We start from the raw sequence: 19,843 nt of genomic DNA on the forward strand, positions 1-19,843 counted from the left end.
CTGATGAAAATGAATTTTGTTATTTTGTTATTTATTAGCGATGTTTGTAAACAAAATGAAAAACTGTTTTGGAGACAAGTAATTGAAAGAGAGGATAAAAAAAGTCTCTGGAGAAAAGTGAATGTCTTGTAAAGACGCTCGAGTCACTCGAGGGTGACAAGACACGATGATAAGGGTTAATTTTGTAGTTGGATAGGAGCAGCGTTGAAGCTTACAGTAGCAGTGATGGTGATCCTCTCGAGGGTTGCTCGGGTGGGAGCGCTGTTGAGGCGAGGGTTGAAAAGGTTGGCGTTGGCATTGGCGGGCGAACTGAAGAGAGACAGAGGGTTCGAGAAGCCGGTGAGCGGGTGGTGTAGGTGGCGAGGATGAAAAGGCAAGTCGTTTGTAGGATGGACATGCTTGGACGAAAACATACGAGAGTTCTCCTACCTCCTACTCAACGCTAACTCAGTATAGTCGGCACTTTTGTTGGTGTTATGTGTTCATATCAGTTTAGTTGGTTTAGTTGTGATTCCTGCGCGTCTTCCGTGCGCGATTTACGCGCCTGCGCTCTCGCATTTACCTTCATTCAGTCTCAACCACCGCATCATCAGGATAACACTTGTTATACGATTAACTCATGGAGCTCGACAAAATATTTACTCTCGAATTAGTATCCAATTAATTTTCCATTCGATTTGATTTTTTTTTTCTTTTAACTTAAAAATGATAACATAATTTTCAATTAACGTTAAACAATGTGATTAACTAGTAGCTTGCTTTTTATTTCATCAATTAATTATTTATTTATTTTAAAAGTTTATTGTAATAAAAATAATGAAGTTAAAGTGTGTGTTGAAGAGTAATTAATAATTCATCTCGAAGATCCAACCGACTGTTTGTTTACTAATTTATTACTGTAACGGAGTCAAGACGTTTAATGTCAGGCCACAAATTGGCCCCAAGATTAAACGTAAATCTTTACTAACCCCAGAGAAATACTACTGAGTGAGGTAGGGTTGCTTTCGCAAGCTAGATTTCGTTGAGAGAAAACTTAGTACGGATGACGTTGTACCGCTTTGACGAGATTCATTACTCCCCCTTTTTCCTTAAAAACCTCTTTTCCCTCCTCTTCTTCCTCTTCCTTCTCCACCTCCTTCTTCCATCGCCTTATTCTCACGCTGAGCTTTACCCTCATTTTACCAACAAGGTTTTCCTGACTCCCGGTTTTCGCTCTTAGTTATCATCCCTTTCACATCGGAGAATAATTATTCGCCGTAGGCTGCCAGATAAAAGACGACTTTCCCCTGATACCGTTGAGTTCCCTCTTGTTACTCATTCTCTCTTCGTATTATTATAATAATAGTAGTAGCAGTATTAGTAGTAGTAGTAGTAGTAGATGTAGTTGGTACATGCAAATACCTTATCAAGATCCTCTTCATTTTAGTGTCGACACTCAACTGGTCTTTAGAGCCTTTAATAATCGCTTTCAAATGACTTAACTGTATCAATAAAATAAAGCCTCGTTTAATTTTTTTCACTTTATTGTTTCATAATATTTACTTTTACTCTAAGTAATTTAATTTAATTTAAAATTAAATTTTATTAATTAAAAATTCTTTAAAAGTTTATTCAAGAGCTTTCATAATTAATTAGAGAGTTAAATTATTTTATTTCGTGGAATTTATATAAAATAAAATAACTGAGCCAATTAATTAGCGTCGTTAAGTATTTGCTGTATATAAATTCGTTATTCGGAAGTAGTAATTATTATTATAAGCCACTGTTGTCCTGTAATTTTGTCGCTTGAGTTAATTATACGGCGTTCACGAATCGCCAGGTCTTTCGGAGTCTAATTAATCTCTGGGGATTGTTTGAATGGCGGTGACAAAAGGGTGGTACAGGAGACACAAGGAATACAAGGGTGTGCTAGATACCATCCTGTATTATATACAATAAAGTGGGATCGTGATTTTAGCATGGACCGAGAATTACAGTACGTGCGGCTGGTAGCTCTCAAGGCGCTGGGAATTTCGATTATTCCAGAGTTTATGCGTAAACTTAATTACACCAAAGGGCTTTTCCAATGTACTATGAATACCAACGAGAATATTATCTCAATATAACTCCCTCCCAACTCATCCCTTTCACAAAGACTCGCTGACAATAAAAATAATAATTTAATATAACATAATTAATTAAAATTTTGTAATCCTTACAGATGGCCTGAGTAAAAAGAAAAAACGTAAGCTCAATAGTGTGGGAAACGTATACTCAGGTGTTTCAGTATCACAATTAATTGCACAACGTGAACGAGCTATTGCAGTTGCAGGCGCTACTGGAGTCCATGGTTTACCGTCACCTAATGGCTCTCAGGTAATTTCAATTTATTATATTTAATAAAGCTTTTATTGTTTTATATTTTTATAATAAAATAATTAATAAATTATTTGATTGCAGGTTTGGCCGATGACTGGTCTACCAGTTCAGCAGAATAATCAACAGATTGGCCATCAATTAATTAATTCCTCTTCACAAAATATTGACACTAATAGTTGCGTTCTGAGGAACAACAATACCAACAATAATAATAATAATAATAATAATAATAATAATAATAATAATATACAGCAGAGACTAAATTCCCACAATATGACGAGTATGTTGATGGGCAACCCGTTGATCATGAATCAACAAACAAATAATTTTAACAACATCAATAATATGACACAACAGCAGCAACAGTTGATGCTGCAACAGCAGCAGCAGCAGCAACAGCAGCAGCAACAACAGCAACAACAGCAGCAATTAATGCAGCAGCACATGACACAGCATCATCAAAATGTTCTTGCTAATCAGTTGTCTCATCAGCAGTCATCGCACTACCAACTGAACCAGCTGAATGATCAGTCGGTACAGGTGATGCAGCAACAACACATCAATCAGCAGCAGCAACAGCAGATGCATCTTCAGATGCAAAAGCACACACAACATCACAATCAGGATCAGCAAGTTAATTTTAATGCACATCACGATGGATTTATTCATCACATCCAGCCGCAAAACTCACAGAACCAGATGCATCAGCAAATGCATCCCCTGCATCAACATTCAATGCAATACCAGCAGCAGCAAACGAACCAGCAGCACATGATGCAGAATCAGATTGAGCAGTTTCACATGCTTCAACAACAGCAGCAACAGCAACAACAACAGCAGCAGCAACAACAACAGCAGCAGCAACAACAACAGCAGCAACATCAGCAACAGATGTCTCAGGTTTGCCAGCAGCCGATGCAATTTAATCATCAGGGTATGACGCATCACTTGAATGATATTGCGCAGCAGTCGAATGGACAACTTATTTCGCCAATGAACACTTCCGATGGCCAGCAACAGCATCAAAGGCATCGTACCCCGTCAATAAGTGCTGATGATGATATGAATGCCAAACAGTTGTCTCAGCAGCAGCAACAACAACAACAGCAACAGCAACAACAACATCAGCAGCAGCAGTTGATGATGCATAACCACAACGTGCGGCATCACGTACAAAATAGCAACATGCAGAACATAAATCATGACAGTATGCAACGAATGTATCAGCACCAGATACAATTTACACGAAACTGTGATCCCAATAAAATTACAATCGAACAGCAGAAGCAACAGAGCGGACATCAGCAACAACAGCAACAACAACACCAACAGCAGCAGCAGCAACAGTATATGCTGGTCAGTCAGGCGGGAAGGAGTCCCACAAATATTAACAGCATCGACACTCAATCAATAGTCACTAATGGAGCTAACGGACAGCCGGGCCATCTTTTTAACCAAAGGAACCAGATGTGGGGTCAACAAACCCGTACTAATGTACCCTCGCATCAGTCATCACCCGCGGCGACTATCCACAACATAACGTGCAACAGTTTGGACCGCGTGCCGCCGCTCCACCACCACATTCCTCCCGCGACCGCCTGGAATGACGAAGTCGCACGGAAAAAAGCAAAGCCCAGCAAGTCCCTGGCTAAAAAGCAACGTCATCATATGGCCGAAATCAGGAGCATCGAGCAGCCCAGTCCTGGATCCGAAGATGACTTCAGTGATAAATCACAGCCTAATCAAATTGGATCTACGGTTAATAATAACATTAACAATAATAATAATAATAATAATAATAATAGTAATACTAGTAGTAATAATAGCATCAACAATAACAGTAGTCCTAGTTTTCTTGATGATCCCAGTGGATATCTTGCCCAACAAACGGCTTTACTAAATAGTACAATATCAAGACAAACAGGTGTTAGTAGTAGTCAAATAATGATTAATAATATTAATAATATTAATAATAATAATAATAATAATAAAATGCCATCTCAACAAGTTCACGGAAACAATAGTAGTTATATTATACATCAAAAGCCCTCGTCGGCGACAAGTCCAACAAGCTCATCGATTTGTAACACGGGTAAAAATCACGCAACTTCGCCGGTTGTAGTGCACAGCAGCATGACGCCCACGTCGATGGGCAACGCTAACGATTCAGACACTGGGTCATGTCATGGATGTGTGACAAGTGCAGATACTCAGCCTTACATGACCGATCAGTTCAAGCACCAGCAAATTCACCGGCAGTACGTCATGCACTCGGATCAGCGTGATGATCCGGTGACGTCGTCTACATACGGGGACAGATTCGCGGCGAACCAACAAATGGACTCGTGGCCAATACAAGGTGGGACTATCAGCACAAGTCACGGATCACCAGTCAGCATCAACAGTCCGGCGAACTCAGAAACTCCGGTGTCGTCGTTGTCACAACCAGCGACACCGCAGAGTCTTATTTCGTCACAGCCGTCGACACCGCATAGTTACTCCCAGCCACCTACGCCTCACTCCCACTCTCAGGTCCCGCCACCGCAGTCACTAACACCCGGTCAGCAGCCTTCGCAATCATCTATTACAATAAATAACACAAGTGCTAATAATAGCAATAACATAAATCAAGATCAAAGTCAAGCATCAAGTCTGTCAATGACAACAGCATCAAGTACGATATCACCGAGTTCATCGCCTTCTCAGGCGTCTATTTTAGGAGGAGGGTCTACTGCTGAAAGCGCATCACACTCGATCAGTCACAAGTCAGCCTCGCAAACGAGACAATCGACGACACCCGAAGGTTACGCGCCCCATCCACACACGATAAATTCAATTCAACGGATTTCTATGATCCCCTACAGTGGAAACCCGACTGTAATCACTACTATGGCAAGTGGGCATACCTTTAGCTCAAATACAATAACTTCCGTGCTTGCGGGTAGAGCTAATACAGCTACAGTGTCCATCAACACGCCTTCTGGGATTCATAACTCCGTGATACCAAATATTTTGTCCAGCAAATCCCACAGTAACACGTTATCAACACCGACAGCGAGCATTGTAGTCTCGTCGGCGCATCATTCGAACATGACCCCAATAATTCACAGTCAGTCTCAAACTATGGTGTCTAAGTCGCCACTGGAAATGGTCCAGAGTGTCGTGAGTAGTATCCAAGTTCCTCATGCTGTGAGTACTGGATCTTCGTTGCCACATAATCATCAAGAACAGTCGAACGTTCAAGTGCACAATGTCATTGCTTCTGGTGGAGTGCTGAAACACTCGAGCGGTTCAACTCTACCGCCGGGTCATATATTTGTGTCGAGCGGTGGACAATTGATAATGGCCAGCACGGGTTCTGGTATAAGCGGCGTAATGGCACCACCTCCGCCAAAAATAATTTCAAATGGCAGTTCTATGCCACCTCTCTCAGTCTCACCAATGGTAACTAGTGTGACTGGGGCTGTAAGTCAAGTCATACCGGCCGTTGGAGTAGCGCAACAAGTTATCGGACAGCCCACTGTGCTGGTCAATACTATTCAAACTCCCGTACTAATACAACCCGGTGTAATGACTATGGACAGCATTCACGGGCAAAATGTACAGATTCCTCATTTAACTGTAGCTACTGGCAACGTTTTACAAAACGCCCAATCAATACTTGAAGCTAATCAAGATGTCACCCGCGCTGTTACTAACAACCAGAATATCGTTAACCGACAGGCGAATCTCCTGAGTCCTGAGTCAACTATCACCAAGAAAAAAGTCTACAAGAAGCGCAAAAATAATTCACAGACTGTTGCCTCAATGCTTCATATCGCTTCGTCCCAGCAAAACACCGGAATGCTGATGCAGAGTCAGTCCAACTTTGCTCAGCAGAACTTCCAGACTCAGAGCATCGGCGGACCGATGTTACAGGCATTGACAATAGTACCTGGCAAAGGCGGCGCGCCAGCCCAATTGGTTATGAATGGACAAACAGGTGCCACTTCCGCGCAATTCAATACCCAGCAGATAATAACTAATCCCCAGCCAACACAACAGATCAATCTACTGCAGCCCGTTAATTTATTGAACGGTGCTACAGGTATGGTACAGAATTTCCCGACTATCCAGCAATTTATTGTACCTGGTCTTGGCAGTATGGTGATGTCCGCTGACGGTACCGCGACTTTACTCCAAGATACAGGGAATCTGGGCATGCAGTTGCAGATTCAAAACGTAAATGGACAAAACGTTCTGACGCCCATTCAAAGTCACAGTGGAATTTTTAGTCCCAGTCAAAGTATCCTTGCCGCAGGTCCTGCAGGGATGGTAATTCGCGCGCCTCAAGCTGCGGGTGGTAAACTAATCCAACAGCACAGTCCCGGGACGCAGTTTCTATCATCAAACAGCGGACAGTTCTTAGTAAATGGAACGACGTCTTTTAGCAACCAACTGAGTCCGATAGTCGCTAATGTGAGTCCTAATCAGCAGATGACATTCAATACGTCGCAGGTGAGGCCGTCGAATATTCAAGGCCAGCAGGAGTTTATACAAATGAACGGACAGACGCTAATGGTACCATGTGGGACGGCCCAAAATATCGCCGTCTCGTCGGCTTCGAATCAGCAGAACACGACATTTGTACAGCAGAACACGACAATCGTTCAACAACAGACAACCATGGTCTCCAATAACCAGATTCCGGACTTTCAGTCGGTCGCGACCAGCAACGGGAATGTCGATCAGTCGTTGAATCTTGACCACAACCAGTATATACTGAGCGCGGGAATGATACAAGGTAAATCGCCGTCTTCGCCAAAGAGTACGATAAGCTCACCGTCCTCCGAGCAGAGTGTTGAGCAAATCCAGCAGCAGCAATTCAGTCTGACTAGTACAAGTGGTAATAAAAATAACAATAATAATAGTAGCAGTGGTAGTGTTGGTATTATTATTGATCAGAATGGCCAGCAAGCTGATCAGCTGAGTCCATCGATGGTCAGGCATTCAGTATCCACTCAGACGGCTGGCAATCAGGCTAACAATGCTCAATCAGCTATCATGAGACAGGGATCTCCGCCTGATACTACCACACACAGTCCAGGTAATAGCCAACGGTCTAACAGTCCAGCTGTTGATACCACCTCCCACGGAGCGGCTTCTCCTGCGCCACCTATCTCTGCGCGACATCATTCATCAACGGTAATTATTACATTTATTTACATATTTATTTTAAAATTAAAAATCTCTGATTCATGTTCATGTACTAATGTACTTTTAAATATTTAGCCAATGGTTCACTGTATCTCAAGCAGCGAACCAGACTCGGGCGACATCCAGAATCCAAATGACGACTGGCGAATCCAAGGAATAACGACTAAAGAACTGGCCATGAGTCAGGTCGGTCTGCAGCACGGGAAGACCTACGTCGAGTCAACAGTAACGACTGGGATCCAGGTTGGTAATCACCGCGTATCACCGGTCACTCATCGCTTAACTGTAGACATGCACCAGCCAGCAGATACGACACACCCCGAAAAAACTTACGTTGACTCACAGGAGAACATGGACACCTCATCACCAAACCACTCCACCGATACTACAACAGTTACTACTAAAACACCAACAACAACAGCGAATAATAATAATCACTCGCTTATTAACAACTCCGGGCATTATCACTCCGCTAATTATCACCCACATAATTATATTGTTCCCCCTGATAATGATAATGTATACCGACAACAGCAACAGCAGGTATTGGTTCCAGACCACGCAGACTATACGCTTTTACCGGGTGGAAATAAATTGACGCGGGAAATTCAAGAAACTTCAGCTCCTCGTTCGCTAAATTCATTAGCTGAGGGTGAAACAATTGTTATGGAAGTTGAGGGTCCGCGTGAACTTACTCTCGAGCTTAATCCTCAGTCTTACAAATCTAGAAATGATACCAGACACCAGCAGCTTCACCACCAGCATCATCACCAGTTCCAGCAGCGGCATCACCACCACCAGCAACAGTTACAGCATCAGCAGCAAAACTTGCTGGAGCAGAGACAGTTAGGGAACATGAATAGTATGAGCCGTAATGCAGTAGTTAGCAATGGGGAGACGTATTTATTGCCGGCAACTGTTACCAGTCAGAAAGTTATCAACTTTAACAATGTCGAGGGAGTTCCTCCGAGTTCGAGCACCCCAGGTCTTTATCGTCACTTGTACGACATAAATTACCGGTCTGATCCCAATGCCATTGCTGTTGTAGACTATCATCATCATTATCATCACCACAATCCTAATCCTAATAGTAAAACGTTGTTTGTTGTTGGTAATAATAATCAATACAATTATGATGATCTGTCTGAGGACGATAGTGATGACTCGTCTGATGACGAGTAATATCAACGTGATATTTAATAAATATATATATATATATTGTTATATATATATTTATATAAAATATTATTATTTACCGTACTAATTTTTTTTTGTATAAATTTCTCATACGTTAATATTTTTTAGAGAAATTTTAAAAAATTGTTTGTACTTTTTTTTATATTATTTTTTGTCATCAATAATTGAGACATAACTTTTTTTATACTTTTAGTAGCGATTAAGTTTGTAATTATTTAACATTTAAATGTTTATTTAAAATAAGTTTTTTTTCATTTGATTTAATTTGTAGGAGGAAAAAAAAAATGTACTCTGTAATTTAGACCAGTGACGGGGAATTTAAAAAATGACTCATCTATTGATATTATTATTATTAATTAAAAAATTAATAGCTATTAATTATTATTATGAATAAATGAATTAATAAATAAAAATACATGCTCAAAAAATATATAATTATCCTTCAGATAAACTTTTATTGCTCGCGGCCCTTCTTGAGCATGTGAACGTGATTTGTTTTTTCAAAAAATTGGTTAATGATTTTGCATGAAATTTTTTTTCTAAATTTATTCATTCATTTTTTTCTTTACCGTGGATTATTTTTATCTTTTTTTTTTTTTTGAGTTTATTGAAGCAAAATTAATTAATAAATAAACTGATTAAAAATATTCTATATTAATTACCACTGACGTTACGCATTGATTAGATTTATATCAGTAATTAATTACTTCCGTATATTAAATATTAAAAAGAAAAAATAAATCTTAATAGTGTTCAGGTAAATTTTTATTATGAAAGAATTAACGGTTCGTTAAAACTTAATTTCACACTTAATTAATTTTGTTTCATTTAAAACTCAAATAAATTCTACTACAACTACAACTACAATTACAAATTACTGCAATCAATACTTAAAAACTTTACTTGCATATTGGATACTCAAATAAATAACTCTATCAGACAACAATCATTTACATTTAAGGACATTCTCAGATAATACCCCCCCCCCCTCCACTTTTTAAAAATATCCAATGACTTGAATGTCATGACAGTATTGAAATTCAATTAATTAATTAAAAGAAATTAAAACATTACTTGAAAAAAAGGACAACGTAGTTGCGATTTCTCTACGACATCGATTTACAAAAAAATTAATTACAGTTGGTGTCAATTAGGAGTTGCCTGATATTCCCGAGACCTCTCAACATCCTACGGACACCTTAATTTTGATCAGAATCGCCGTCTAAGAAATTCTACTGAAAATTTAGACTCGCTCCCTGAGCTCTAAAACAGCGCGAAATTTTGGGGTTTTACCGCAGAGTCAACTGTTTTTCAAATTTTTTCAATAAAACGATGTTAATTTTATGATTCGAATTTTCAAATTTTGTAGGCTAAAATTTAGGGCCAGATTTTCGAACCGGATTTAAATTATTATTGCTAGTATATCTATATATTGTTAATGTATAGATATGCGAGCAATATTAATTTAAACCTGGATAAAAACAAACCTGATTTGAAAAACTGGCCCTTATTTACCGAATTTCGTTTGACTTAAATTTATAAAAACTAAAATTAATTAAATTTTAATACAATTATGACAATTGAGTCTTTAAATATCTTAAAAAAGTGGGGGTGGCGGAGGGAAGAGTACAGTCAGAGAATGCCCTTAAATAAATTAGAAAATAAAAGAAACGGCATGCGTTTTACATATCAGTAATTTATACATATATAGATACTAATATTATTGGTATATAAATATATACATGTATATGGTTTGAGTGTATAGTATGAGTTGACCAAATTATATTTGTCAGATTTATACACCAGAGACGTTGAAGCAAACCGAGGGTGTGGTGAGCACGGTGAGGTGTGAGGGCAGGGAGCATACCCTCGGTCAGGGAATCAAACGAAAGCTGGACTCCATCCACTCTATGCACTCGACTCTGCATGAAGACCAGGATGGTCAGTATTTTGTATTGTATTTTATATAGCCATTAACTCAATGCGTGTTGCTCACTACAAAATCAATTTTATTCTATCGACCACTACAATCATGTACCATTAATCCAAATATATCACTCGCAATAACGTTTACGGTTAACAGAAACTATTGGACAATAAACATCCACTTCGGTATATAATTTGCACTGATACTATTGCTTGCAATTTAATTTATTGCGGTTATTTTGTTTATACAAGTTCCAATGTCTGCTATCAAGTCGCATTGATTGGTAAAAATAAATTAATTTTTTAATAATTAAATTATCGATTATGCAAATGTTTATTTATTTTTAGTCATAATTAATTACTAACATGACTTTTATCAATATTTTCTTTTTTAACTATTTGCTGTGAAAATTGAAAATTTTTTAAAAAAAGGAAAGGTATCGGTTTTGGTCTGATTTTCAAAAATCAAATTTTCATTAAATGTCGACGTCTTGAGGTCCTAGAAATCTATTCTGACAATTTTCAAAAGTCCGTCTCTCTGTATGAGTGTCTAAATTTTTTTTCCCGACGATATCTTTGAAACGAATCAACCAATTCGGACATTTTTGGCGGCAACTGAAAAGGATCGACAAGACTTAGAACTTAAATTTTGCAGTTGATCGGTCGAGTAGTTTACAAGTTATACTAAAAATAACTATTTGATCAAATCTAAGTTTCAAAAAGCTCTAGAATTGCCGCAGAGCACGTGTAAACCGGTCGACTTTTTCCAAAGTTACCGTCGGACAAAAATTATATGTATATTTTTTCCGTCTAGCCGTTTTTTGAGCTCAAAGAGCTCAATTTCATCAAAAAATATAAAATAATAAAATCAATTGTATGAGCAACTCGCATTAAATACAGGCATATATTTCCTATGAATTTCCATATTTTCATACATTAATTAAATTCACATTTAATTATCTGTACTATCGATAACTGCAATATAATGTAATATACGCATATATACGTAATACGTACATACATAAGCTTTGCATTAAACGTACTCATTGCACTCGCGGTAGCATGCTAACGTGCACTTTACATGCATGAGTCATTCTCATTTAATTTGCGTAAACGCTTGTTGGGTGATGGTTTTCATTGTTAATTATAATTACAACTGCAATTGTCAGTATCATAAACAATTGTAATTATTAACAATTATAATTATAATTATAATTATAGCCTTGTAAATAGTGTGCAGTATGTATTTATTACACTAAACGTTCATATTATAATTATGTAACGATAAACCAAGTAAACGGTTTATTTGGTAATAAATGCCATTAATTTATTTTTAATGCCATCAGGTAGGTAAATTATGCACTAAAACATCTACACAGTTAACATCATCCGCTTTTTTAAATTTGAACAAATAAATAAATTACTATCAATTAATAACATGTAATTATGTATAAATATATATATGTATATATATATATGTAAATACATATGTAAATAATTAAGTATTACGCCTAATTATATCATGACATGAGTCTCTTAAGTAATAATAAATATCGAAATTGTAATTATTAATTATATTATGACATTAATTGGGTTATCGCGGATTTGCTTCGATCTGCGTTCATTTCAGTCGGGGTGTGGCTCACAATTCTCACAAATCATTTTCACCCTTTTATTTTTTTGTATATAAATATCACACGTACGTTAGAATTTTAAATAAATTATTAAAGTCGCATGAAAAAAATTTTATAATAATAATAACAATAATAATAATTTTTTAAAATAAAGGATATGCGGCTTTACTAATTTACTTCATTGCCATGAAATTATTACAGTATGCGTAAAGTTTCGTTAATTATTATTAACATGTTTAGACCCAATATCTAAATGGTAATACAATAAGATATATAAAAATTATATTTTATTTTATTTACTTATTTGTTAAACTTTAATGCCAAGGCTTACGCCGGATGGCAAATATACATAAACAATATTAAAAGTGTCAATATCGACATTAAATAATATCAATAGTTTACACAATTAGTATGTATATTTATATAAAATCAGGTGTAAGACTATAATAAAAAATTTATAAAGAATTCTATAATTAAATTATGCAACAATACAAATCATTAACAGTTTTTTGACGTTAAGTAGCTTGTATATAAATTTGGTTAGTAAAAACTATTAAACTTACACCATACAAGTGATGTCAATTATATACAACATATCAGAAAATAATTTTGCAAAAAAAGTTGTTAACTTAAAATTGATAAGTTAGTCACTTAGATGTTGGGTTTGAAGATGGTAATAATAATTAACAAAACGTTACCCATATTGTTATCATTTTATGTCAATAGAATAAGGCAGTAAAGCTGTATTCACTTTATTAAAAAAAAATATGAAAGTCTGATCGCGTAATGAATTTAAGAAATATAATAATAATGTATAATATGTATGTTTAATAATTTCACTGCAAAACGCACTTGCTTGTGCACTGAAACGTTATCTCAATCTCATTATAATGGAATGAGATATTTATTATCATAATTATGATATATTCAAATTTATCATGAATAGCACAAAAATATAATAGCTTTCTTTAAATAATAATAACACAAATAAAAATCTAACAAAAATAATTTTTCATCATGAAATAATGAATAATACGTGTATATTACGGTAATGGGGCAAAGGTTTATCATGAATCATTAATCATTAAAATAGTATCATTGTAATTATAATTGTATATTTTAAATTGAATGGATAACTGAGGGGAGATGATAAATAATTGTCTGATAAGTGATGATGTTGATAAATGAGGGTTAGAAAGCTAAATGTTTATTGAATTGTTTGGATTAGTATCGGAGTCTGAGGGAGATAAAGGAAACTGGGAAGTGAAAGTCGGCGAACTTGTGTGGGGTGCGGCGCTGGGGAGTCCGGCGTGGCCGGGTAAAGTCGAGTCTTTTGGACCACCAGGAAGTTTAACCGTGTGTGTGAGGTGGTACGGTGCCGGTGAGACCTTAACCAATGTCGAAATCAAGAATCTCAAGTCCCTATCCGACGGCCTAGAAGCACATCACCGAGCACGAAAACGTTTTAGGAAGTGAGTCGCATACCCGACAGGGATGATCTTATGATCAATCATTCTAGGTCTATTTTTTAATAGATCAGTCCATTAGAGGAGTACATATCTTTAGCGAGCTTAGAAATCACGGATATTATACACGAAAAAGAGCAGTAGAAAAACTACAGTTTTTAGTGTGAAAACAGGGCCCTCTTATGAAAAACTTTAAGTATTACCAGTTTGCACTGTAATAATTAAGACTACGTCTTGTAATAAAGTAATGACAAGTATAGATACCAAGTTTCACGGTTTCTAATGTGTTTTTAGTTGAACGAAACTTTATTATGAATGAAACACTATTAAGAACTGAAAAAAGTCTCATACGAAACTGTAATAATTACTACGTCTCAGAAGTAATGTAATTTTTACAGTTTCGAAGTGAGGGACTGCTGATATTTAAAACTGTAAATCTTCCACTTCTTTTTTCATATATAAAACATTTTAGGCCAAATCACCGGTCATTAACTAAATTGCCCATTATTTTGACCAATTAAGTTAAGCATTGATAGGTTTATTTTAAAAACAAAATTTAATAGAATTTTTTTAAAAATTGACCGTATGAATTCAAACTTTTACAAAAAATTAATAATTTCAGTTTTGCATTTTTGATAAAAATATTATGATAATTATTTCGAATATTTTTTTTTTTTAATATATATTTCAAGACATCTGAAGAAGAAAATTATTTCAAAGTAACAAAACTCGACCAACTCGATAGAGTAATTATATTAAATGTAGGTCAAAGACTAATTAATATTCCGTCGTTGATAAGTTCTCTAAAATTAGTTGTTTGTTGTACCTCTGAAGTTATGTACTCCTTTAATTAAATAAGTAGTAACGTCAATTAATATTCGCAATAATAGAAATGAAAAATCTATACTAACACACTTATAAATGCTATACTCGTAACTGTAGTAGCTTCTTGTACCTGCCTTTTTCGTAGTCTCTATTTTATTTTTTTTGCTTCTCTGAATATTCCAATAATTAATTTCTAATAGTCCCAATTAATTTGTTAATAATTGGAATATTCAAATGCTAAAATTATCATTTTTTTTCTAACGTATAGCATTTATAATAAAATCTGCAGTTTAATTTATTAAATCAGTAGTCGTGTTTGTCGTGCATTATAATAAATGTATGACTTATGTGTTTAGATATAGTTGAATATCAATTAAAATAAATAAAGTTTCGTATTAAAATAAAAAAAATGATTGAAAACCTCCTGTCTCTCTATAGAAATCGTAAACTGAATATGCAGCTGGAGAATGCGATTCAAGAAGCCATGGCCGAATTGGACAACATAAGTGATATAGGTACTCCAAATAAAATTCGAAAACAATTTGCACAGAGCGCAAGATCATCAAAGGCATCGTCACTTTCAAGCAACGCCAAAAATTTTAATCAAGATAAAAAAAATAAAAAAATAATCTGCTAACTCAGCAGCAAAGAGTAGCGCCGAATTGTCGGTGATTAATATAATCAATAACAGTTTTAATAATTTATAATTATTGACAAATAATAATTATAATTATTTTTACGGAAAATAATATAAACGTAATTCTGTGTATCAGTGCGTTATATTTAAGCGCTTTTCTTTTTTTAAACTGTATATATAATAATAATAATAATAATAATAATGATCAATATTATTATTATTATTATTATTATTATTATTATTATTATTATTATTATTATTATTATTATTATCATTATCATTAATATTATTATTATTACTATTATTATTATTCTTATGGTAATGAAGTAAGATAAGTGTAAAGGAGATAATTCCGTTAGTATAATGGGAATAATACTCACGAAATAAATAAAATGATAAATAAAAATTTTGTGGTTGATAATGAACAATTGGGTGGGGGTGATATTAATATTTGTATTTGTAAATATATATTATCATTTAATAATATAATTAATATTAATGTAATATTCTGAATTTGTATAATATTAATTATTGAATAATTAATATAATTATTAATCTATTAATAAATAATTATTATTTAGTAGTATAATAAATAATAAAAGAAGTTATTTAAAATACAGTGATATAAATTCATTTTGTATCTCAAAATTTTTGACCAATTTTATTATTATTATTGTTAATATTATTATTTTTTATTATTATTATTATTATTATTATTATTATTATTATTATTATTATTATTATTATTATTATTGTGTAGAATTATAAAATGCAATTTGAAAATTCTGCTGATGAATTTTCTTGCACTTCTTGCTTCCCATTTTTATGTGATTACGTTACTTGTAATATATATTGTGAATTACTTAATTGTAATGATTATGATAATAATATCAATGATAATGATAACTGATAAAATTAAAGGAAAAATAAACATAAATGGAGTAAAAAAATAAAATTTAAAATGAAAAGAAAAAAAAATACTAGCCCTGAGGCTTTAGAGAATTCAAAAATGGTAACTTTAAGAAATAATTAATCAATCAATCGTATATTCCTGTCAAGTCTGAATAATCATGTCACTATAATTTTTCTAACAAAAAAAAAATGACATAAAGATTAATTTAGTTAATGATGATTAACATAATCAATTAATGACAAATGAAGCATGATAATTTAGCCATTTTTTATGTACCATAGGCGCATAATTTATTCCAAACCTATATACATAATTTATGGGTAACATATAGTATTTTTATGGAATGCTAATTAATAAATAAATAAATTAATTACTTTGAATTTTCTCAGTCGGATAATTTTGTTCCTTTATAATAGCAGTTATTTATTAATTATTAACATGTTTCCCAAATATATATACTGTTTAATAAAGAATATGTTATTTTTTCGTTGACGATAATTATCAACTATATTTTTAGCAGTCTAATTTTAATTTGAAATAGAAACCTTTTATTAATTATTTGAAATGAAGTAAATAGTAATTAAATTAACAATAATCGATTACTCGAGTCTTGCCAGTTCATTTCTTCCCACAAATAATCGTGAGTAAACGAATTAAAATATTTATGATGTTTGTAATAATATTTATAATAATTGATAACTAATAATGATAATATTTTTGCACACAATTATTTACCCGAGTAGTAACGAGAAATTCAGACGATCATTGATGACCAATAATTAAAATATTATTATTAAATAATTAATTTAATGGATAAATAATAATTAATATTGTAAACATAAAATAATAATAATAATAATAATAATAATAGTAATGATGACAGATAATTTTAGACCTGCATGACTACAATCTCGTGTAGCGGATGCGTGGACAATTTTAATTGACTTAAATCAGACTCAGGTTTTTTATTGAGAATAAAGTTAAAATAAAAATTAAAATGGATATCGTATAATCATAAACTTAATCAAACAAAATAAAAAGCGAATGTAATAATGAAAATTAATTTGGCTCTGCGTTATTTGTATGAGAATATAAATTTAAATTGAGTAATTTTAAATTTTAAATAATTATGACAAAATGATACAATGGTGCTAGTAATAGATTTATCGTAAACGGAGCACAAGTCTCTGAGTAAATATTTAAAAAGTTTAAATAAACGGTACACCGGATCTTGGCTTACATCAACATATAACAGACAATAAACAATTTAATATCAAAAATTTACTTCCACTGTACAATTTATTATGTAATTGATAATTAATCCTTTTTTGGTCACTATTCAAAATATTTTTTTTATGTTCACTTTCAAAAAATACTTTGGTCTTAAATTTTTACATAAAACACCAATGTAATTTGCTGAATTTTATCAGAATATAAATAGACAGGAAATAAAAACTTTTTTTAAATTTGAATTGTGTGAAACTTTTTTAAATTTTTTAGAAAATTTTTTTTTACTTATTTGTCAGTACTGATGTTGGGTGGATGATAAAAGCTTAATCAAAATAGTAGAAAATAATTAGTTCAGTTTTCCAAGATGAAAAAATTTTAAATTATTAGAGTAAGTCAGATATTATTTGTTATGATTAAAAAAACAGTGACCATAAAGGATTAATTACATATTTTTTCAATTACTATATAATTTACAGTCTTATCAGCGCATTTGTAAATAAATTTTAAAAAATTAATCTAAAAATAAAAATCAAAAATCTTGTTTAGTAATTATTGCATATTGCTAATCCGGTAAATTAAAAAAAATTAATAATTAAGTAATTATTAAATCAAGAATAAATGGATTGTGTACATATCGCCGGGAAATACCAGCAAATTTCCTTATTAACAAAAATTTTTTAATTTAGAATGACGTCCGGCCAAATTCTTTTGTACAAACTTTTGTTAATTAAAAAAAAAATAACAAGTAATGCCATTGCCACGATATATATGCAATCAGAATCAAACGTTTTAAAGAAAATTTCAAATTTGAACAATGTATTTATACATATTTTTATTTATGAAAAAAGTAAATTGATGCGCTTTAATAACTGCGTAAAACAGACGTTTTAGCCGGAATATCAAATGAAAAGTTTTAACAAATTAAAAATACGAGATTGGAAGTACGATAGTTTATTCCAATGATTTTAATATATAATTATTATCACTGACCTCAAGTCAATTGCATGTGATTTTTATAATAAACTTTAAAATAACTGATCAGAATTAATAATAATCACAGTATACTTTAATTATAATAACTATAAATATAACAATAACAAATAATATTTTTAATAAATACGCACTCCAATCTCGTTGATAAATTTAAAAATATTTATTTCATTTCTTAACGTGCAGAAAAAATGATTTCTTGCCGCAAGAATTTTTTTTTTCCCTTAAAAAAATTTTCTCAGGGCGAGTAAAAATTTCTTGTATCAAAAAATCATTTTTTTTTTCTGTTTAATAATTGAAATAAATTATTTGGAAACTAAACAAAAATATAAGGAATCAAGATCACATAATTAAATACCCACTTATTTCACAAACTATAAAAAAATTTCAACCAATTGTCCTTTTTTTTTCTCTAAGATAAAAATTAGGACGGATGTCTGAGTAAATATCGACGAGTTTTTCCGACAACAAATGATTGTAATAAAAAAAAAATAACATTTATGATAATATTTACAAACATATTAATAATAATAAATATGAGCCATAAAAAAATAATTCTTAATAATTAAAAGTAGTGCAAAGATACTTTACAGTGAATACATAATTAAAATCATTAAAAAAAAAAAACTATTTAATATCTAGAAACATGACAAACTCATTGAATTAAATAAATATATATATATATAGTACATAATTAAGTAAAATATAAAAATATGTAATGATTAAAACCGATTTTACATATGATATATACATATATATGGATATAGATATTTATATATAAATATGCATATGCATATGTATGTATGAATTATCAAATGTTGTAACGATAAGAGATGACGATAAATAATTTTATATTTACATGTAGACGATTATAAAAAAAAAAATTAATTTAATTATTATAATGAATAATGAGTGTAATATACTGGTGTAAAATGAAGAAGAAAAAAAAGAAGCAAACCCCCACCCCTTCTATATACAATTTATATAATATATAAATATAAAATATATATTACTAGATGAATTAGTTAAAATAAAGGCTACCTTATTTAATAATCAGAAGTTAAGGTTTAGAGCGTAAAAAATAAATTTTAAATGAATAAAATTAGATTGAGTGTGTCGGACGCGATAAACGTGAGTCGTACGCAGATATAAAGAAAAGAATAATAAATAAATAAATAAATAAATAAATAAAAAGTATGAAGCTATGTGATCTACTACTAATTAGTAGCTTTTAGCTGTAAAGACTTATACTTTATTTTGTAAATTTTGTTTATACAATGTTTGATCGTTCACGCATAATACTATTGTATGTGAAAATAAAAAAATAAGTTAATAAATCATTAACACGTCAAATTTAAAATTTTTTTTGATGTTCTATTTGTTATTTATTATTAGTATCCGTTTTTAATACTCTGGAAAAAATTTTTAGAGTGAAAGCAGATTAAATCCAGAGTCAATTCGGAGTGAATGA

The 19,843-nt window shown here is 32.6% G+C and overlaps 1 protein-coding gene across 5 annotated transcripts in view; it reads left to right on the plus strand.

Annotated features, from left to right (window-relative positions):
• Nucleotides 1-15,794, plus strand: part of LOC103574564 (homeobox protein 5) — a 163,667-nt gene extending 147,873 nt beyond the window's left edge. For 3 of the 5 annotated variants that reach the window (XM_053737855.1, XM_053737856.1, XM_053737857.1), the window contains 3 exons: nucleotides 2,201-2,355; nucleotides 2,440-7,542; nucleotides 7,630-9,189. In XM_053737855.1, coding sequence (XP_053593830.1) covers nucleotides 2,201-2,355; nucleotides 2,440-7,542; nucleotides 7,630-8,736 — 6,365 coding nt within the window. In that variant the 3' untranslated portion in view covers nucleotides 8,737-9,189. Of the gene's footprint in view, nucleotides 1-2,200; nucleotides 2,356-2,439; nucleotides 7,543-7,629; nucleotides 9,190-10,544; nucleotides 10,693-13,539; nucleotides 13,784-15,040 lie in introns of those variants that run through there. The other 2 variants (XM_008554036.2, XM_053737858.1) reach the window with 2 other exon arrangements.
• The last annotated feature ends 4,049 nt before the right edge of the window (nucleotides 15,795-19,843 follow it).

This window comes from Microplitis demolitor, chromosome 3 (assembly GCF_026212275.2).
Source record: "Microplitis demolitor isolate Queensland-Clemson2020A chromosome 3, iyMicDemo2.1a, whole genome shotgun sequence".
NCBI classification, from domain to species: Eukaryota; Metazoa; Arthropoda; class Insecta; order Hymenoptera; family Braconidae; genus Microplitis; species Microplitis demolitor.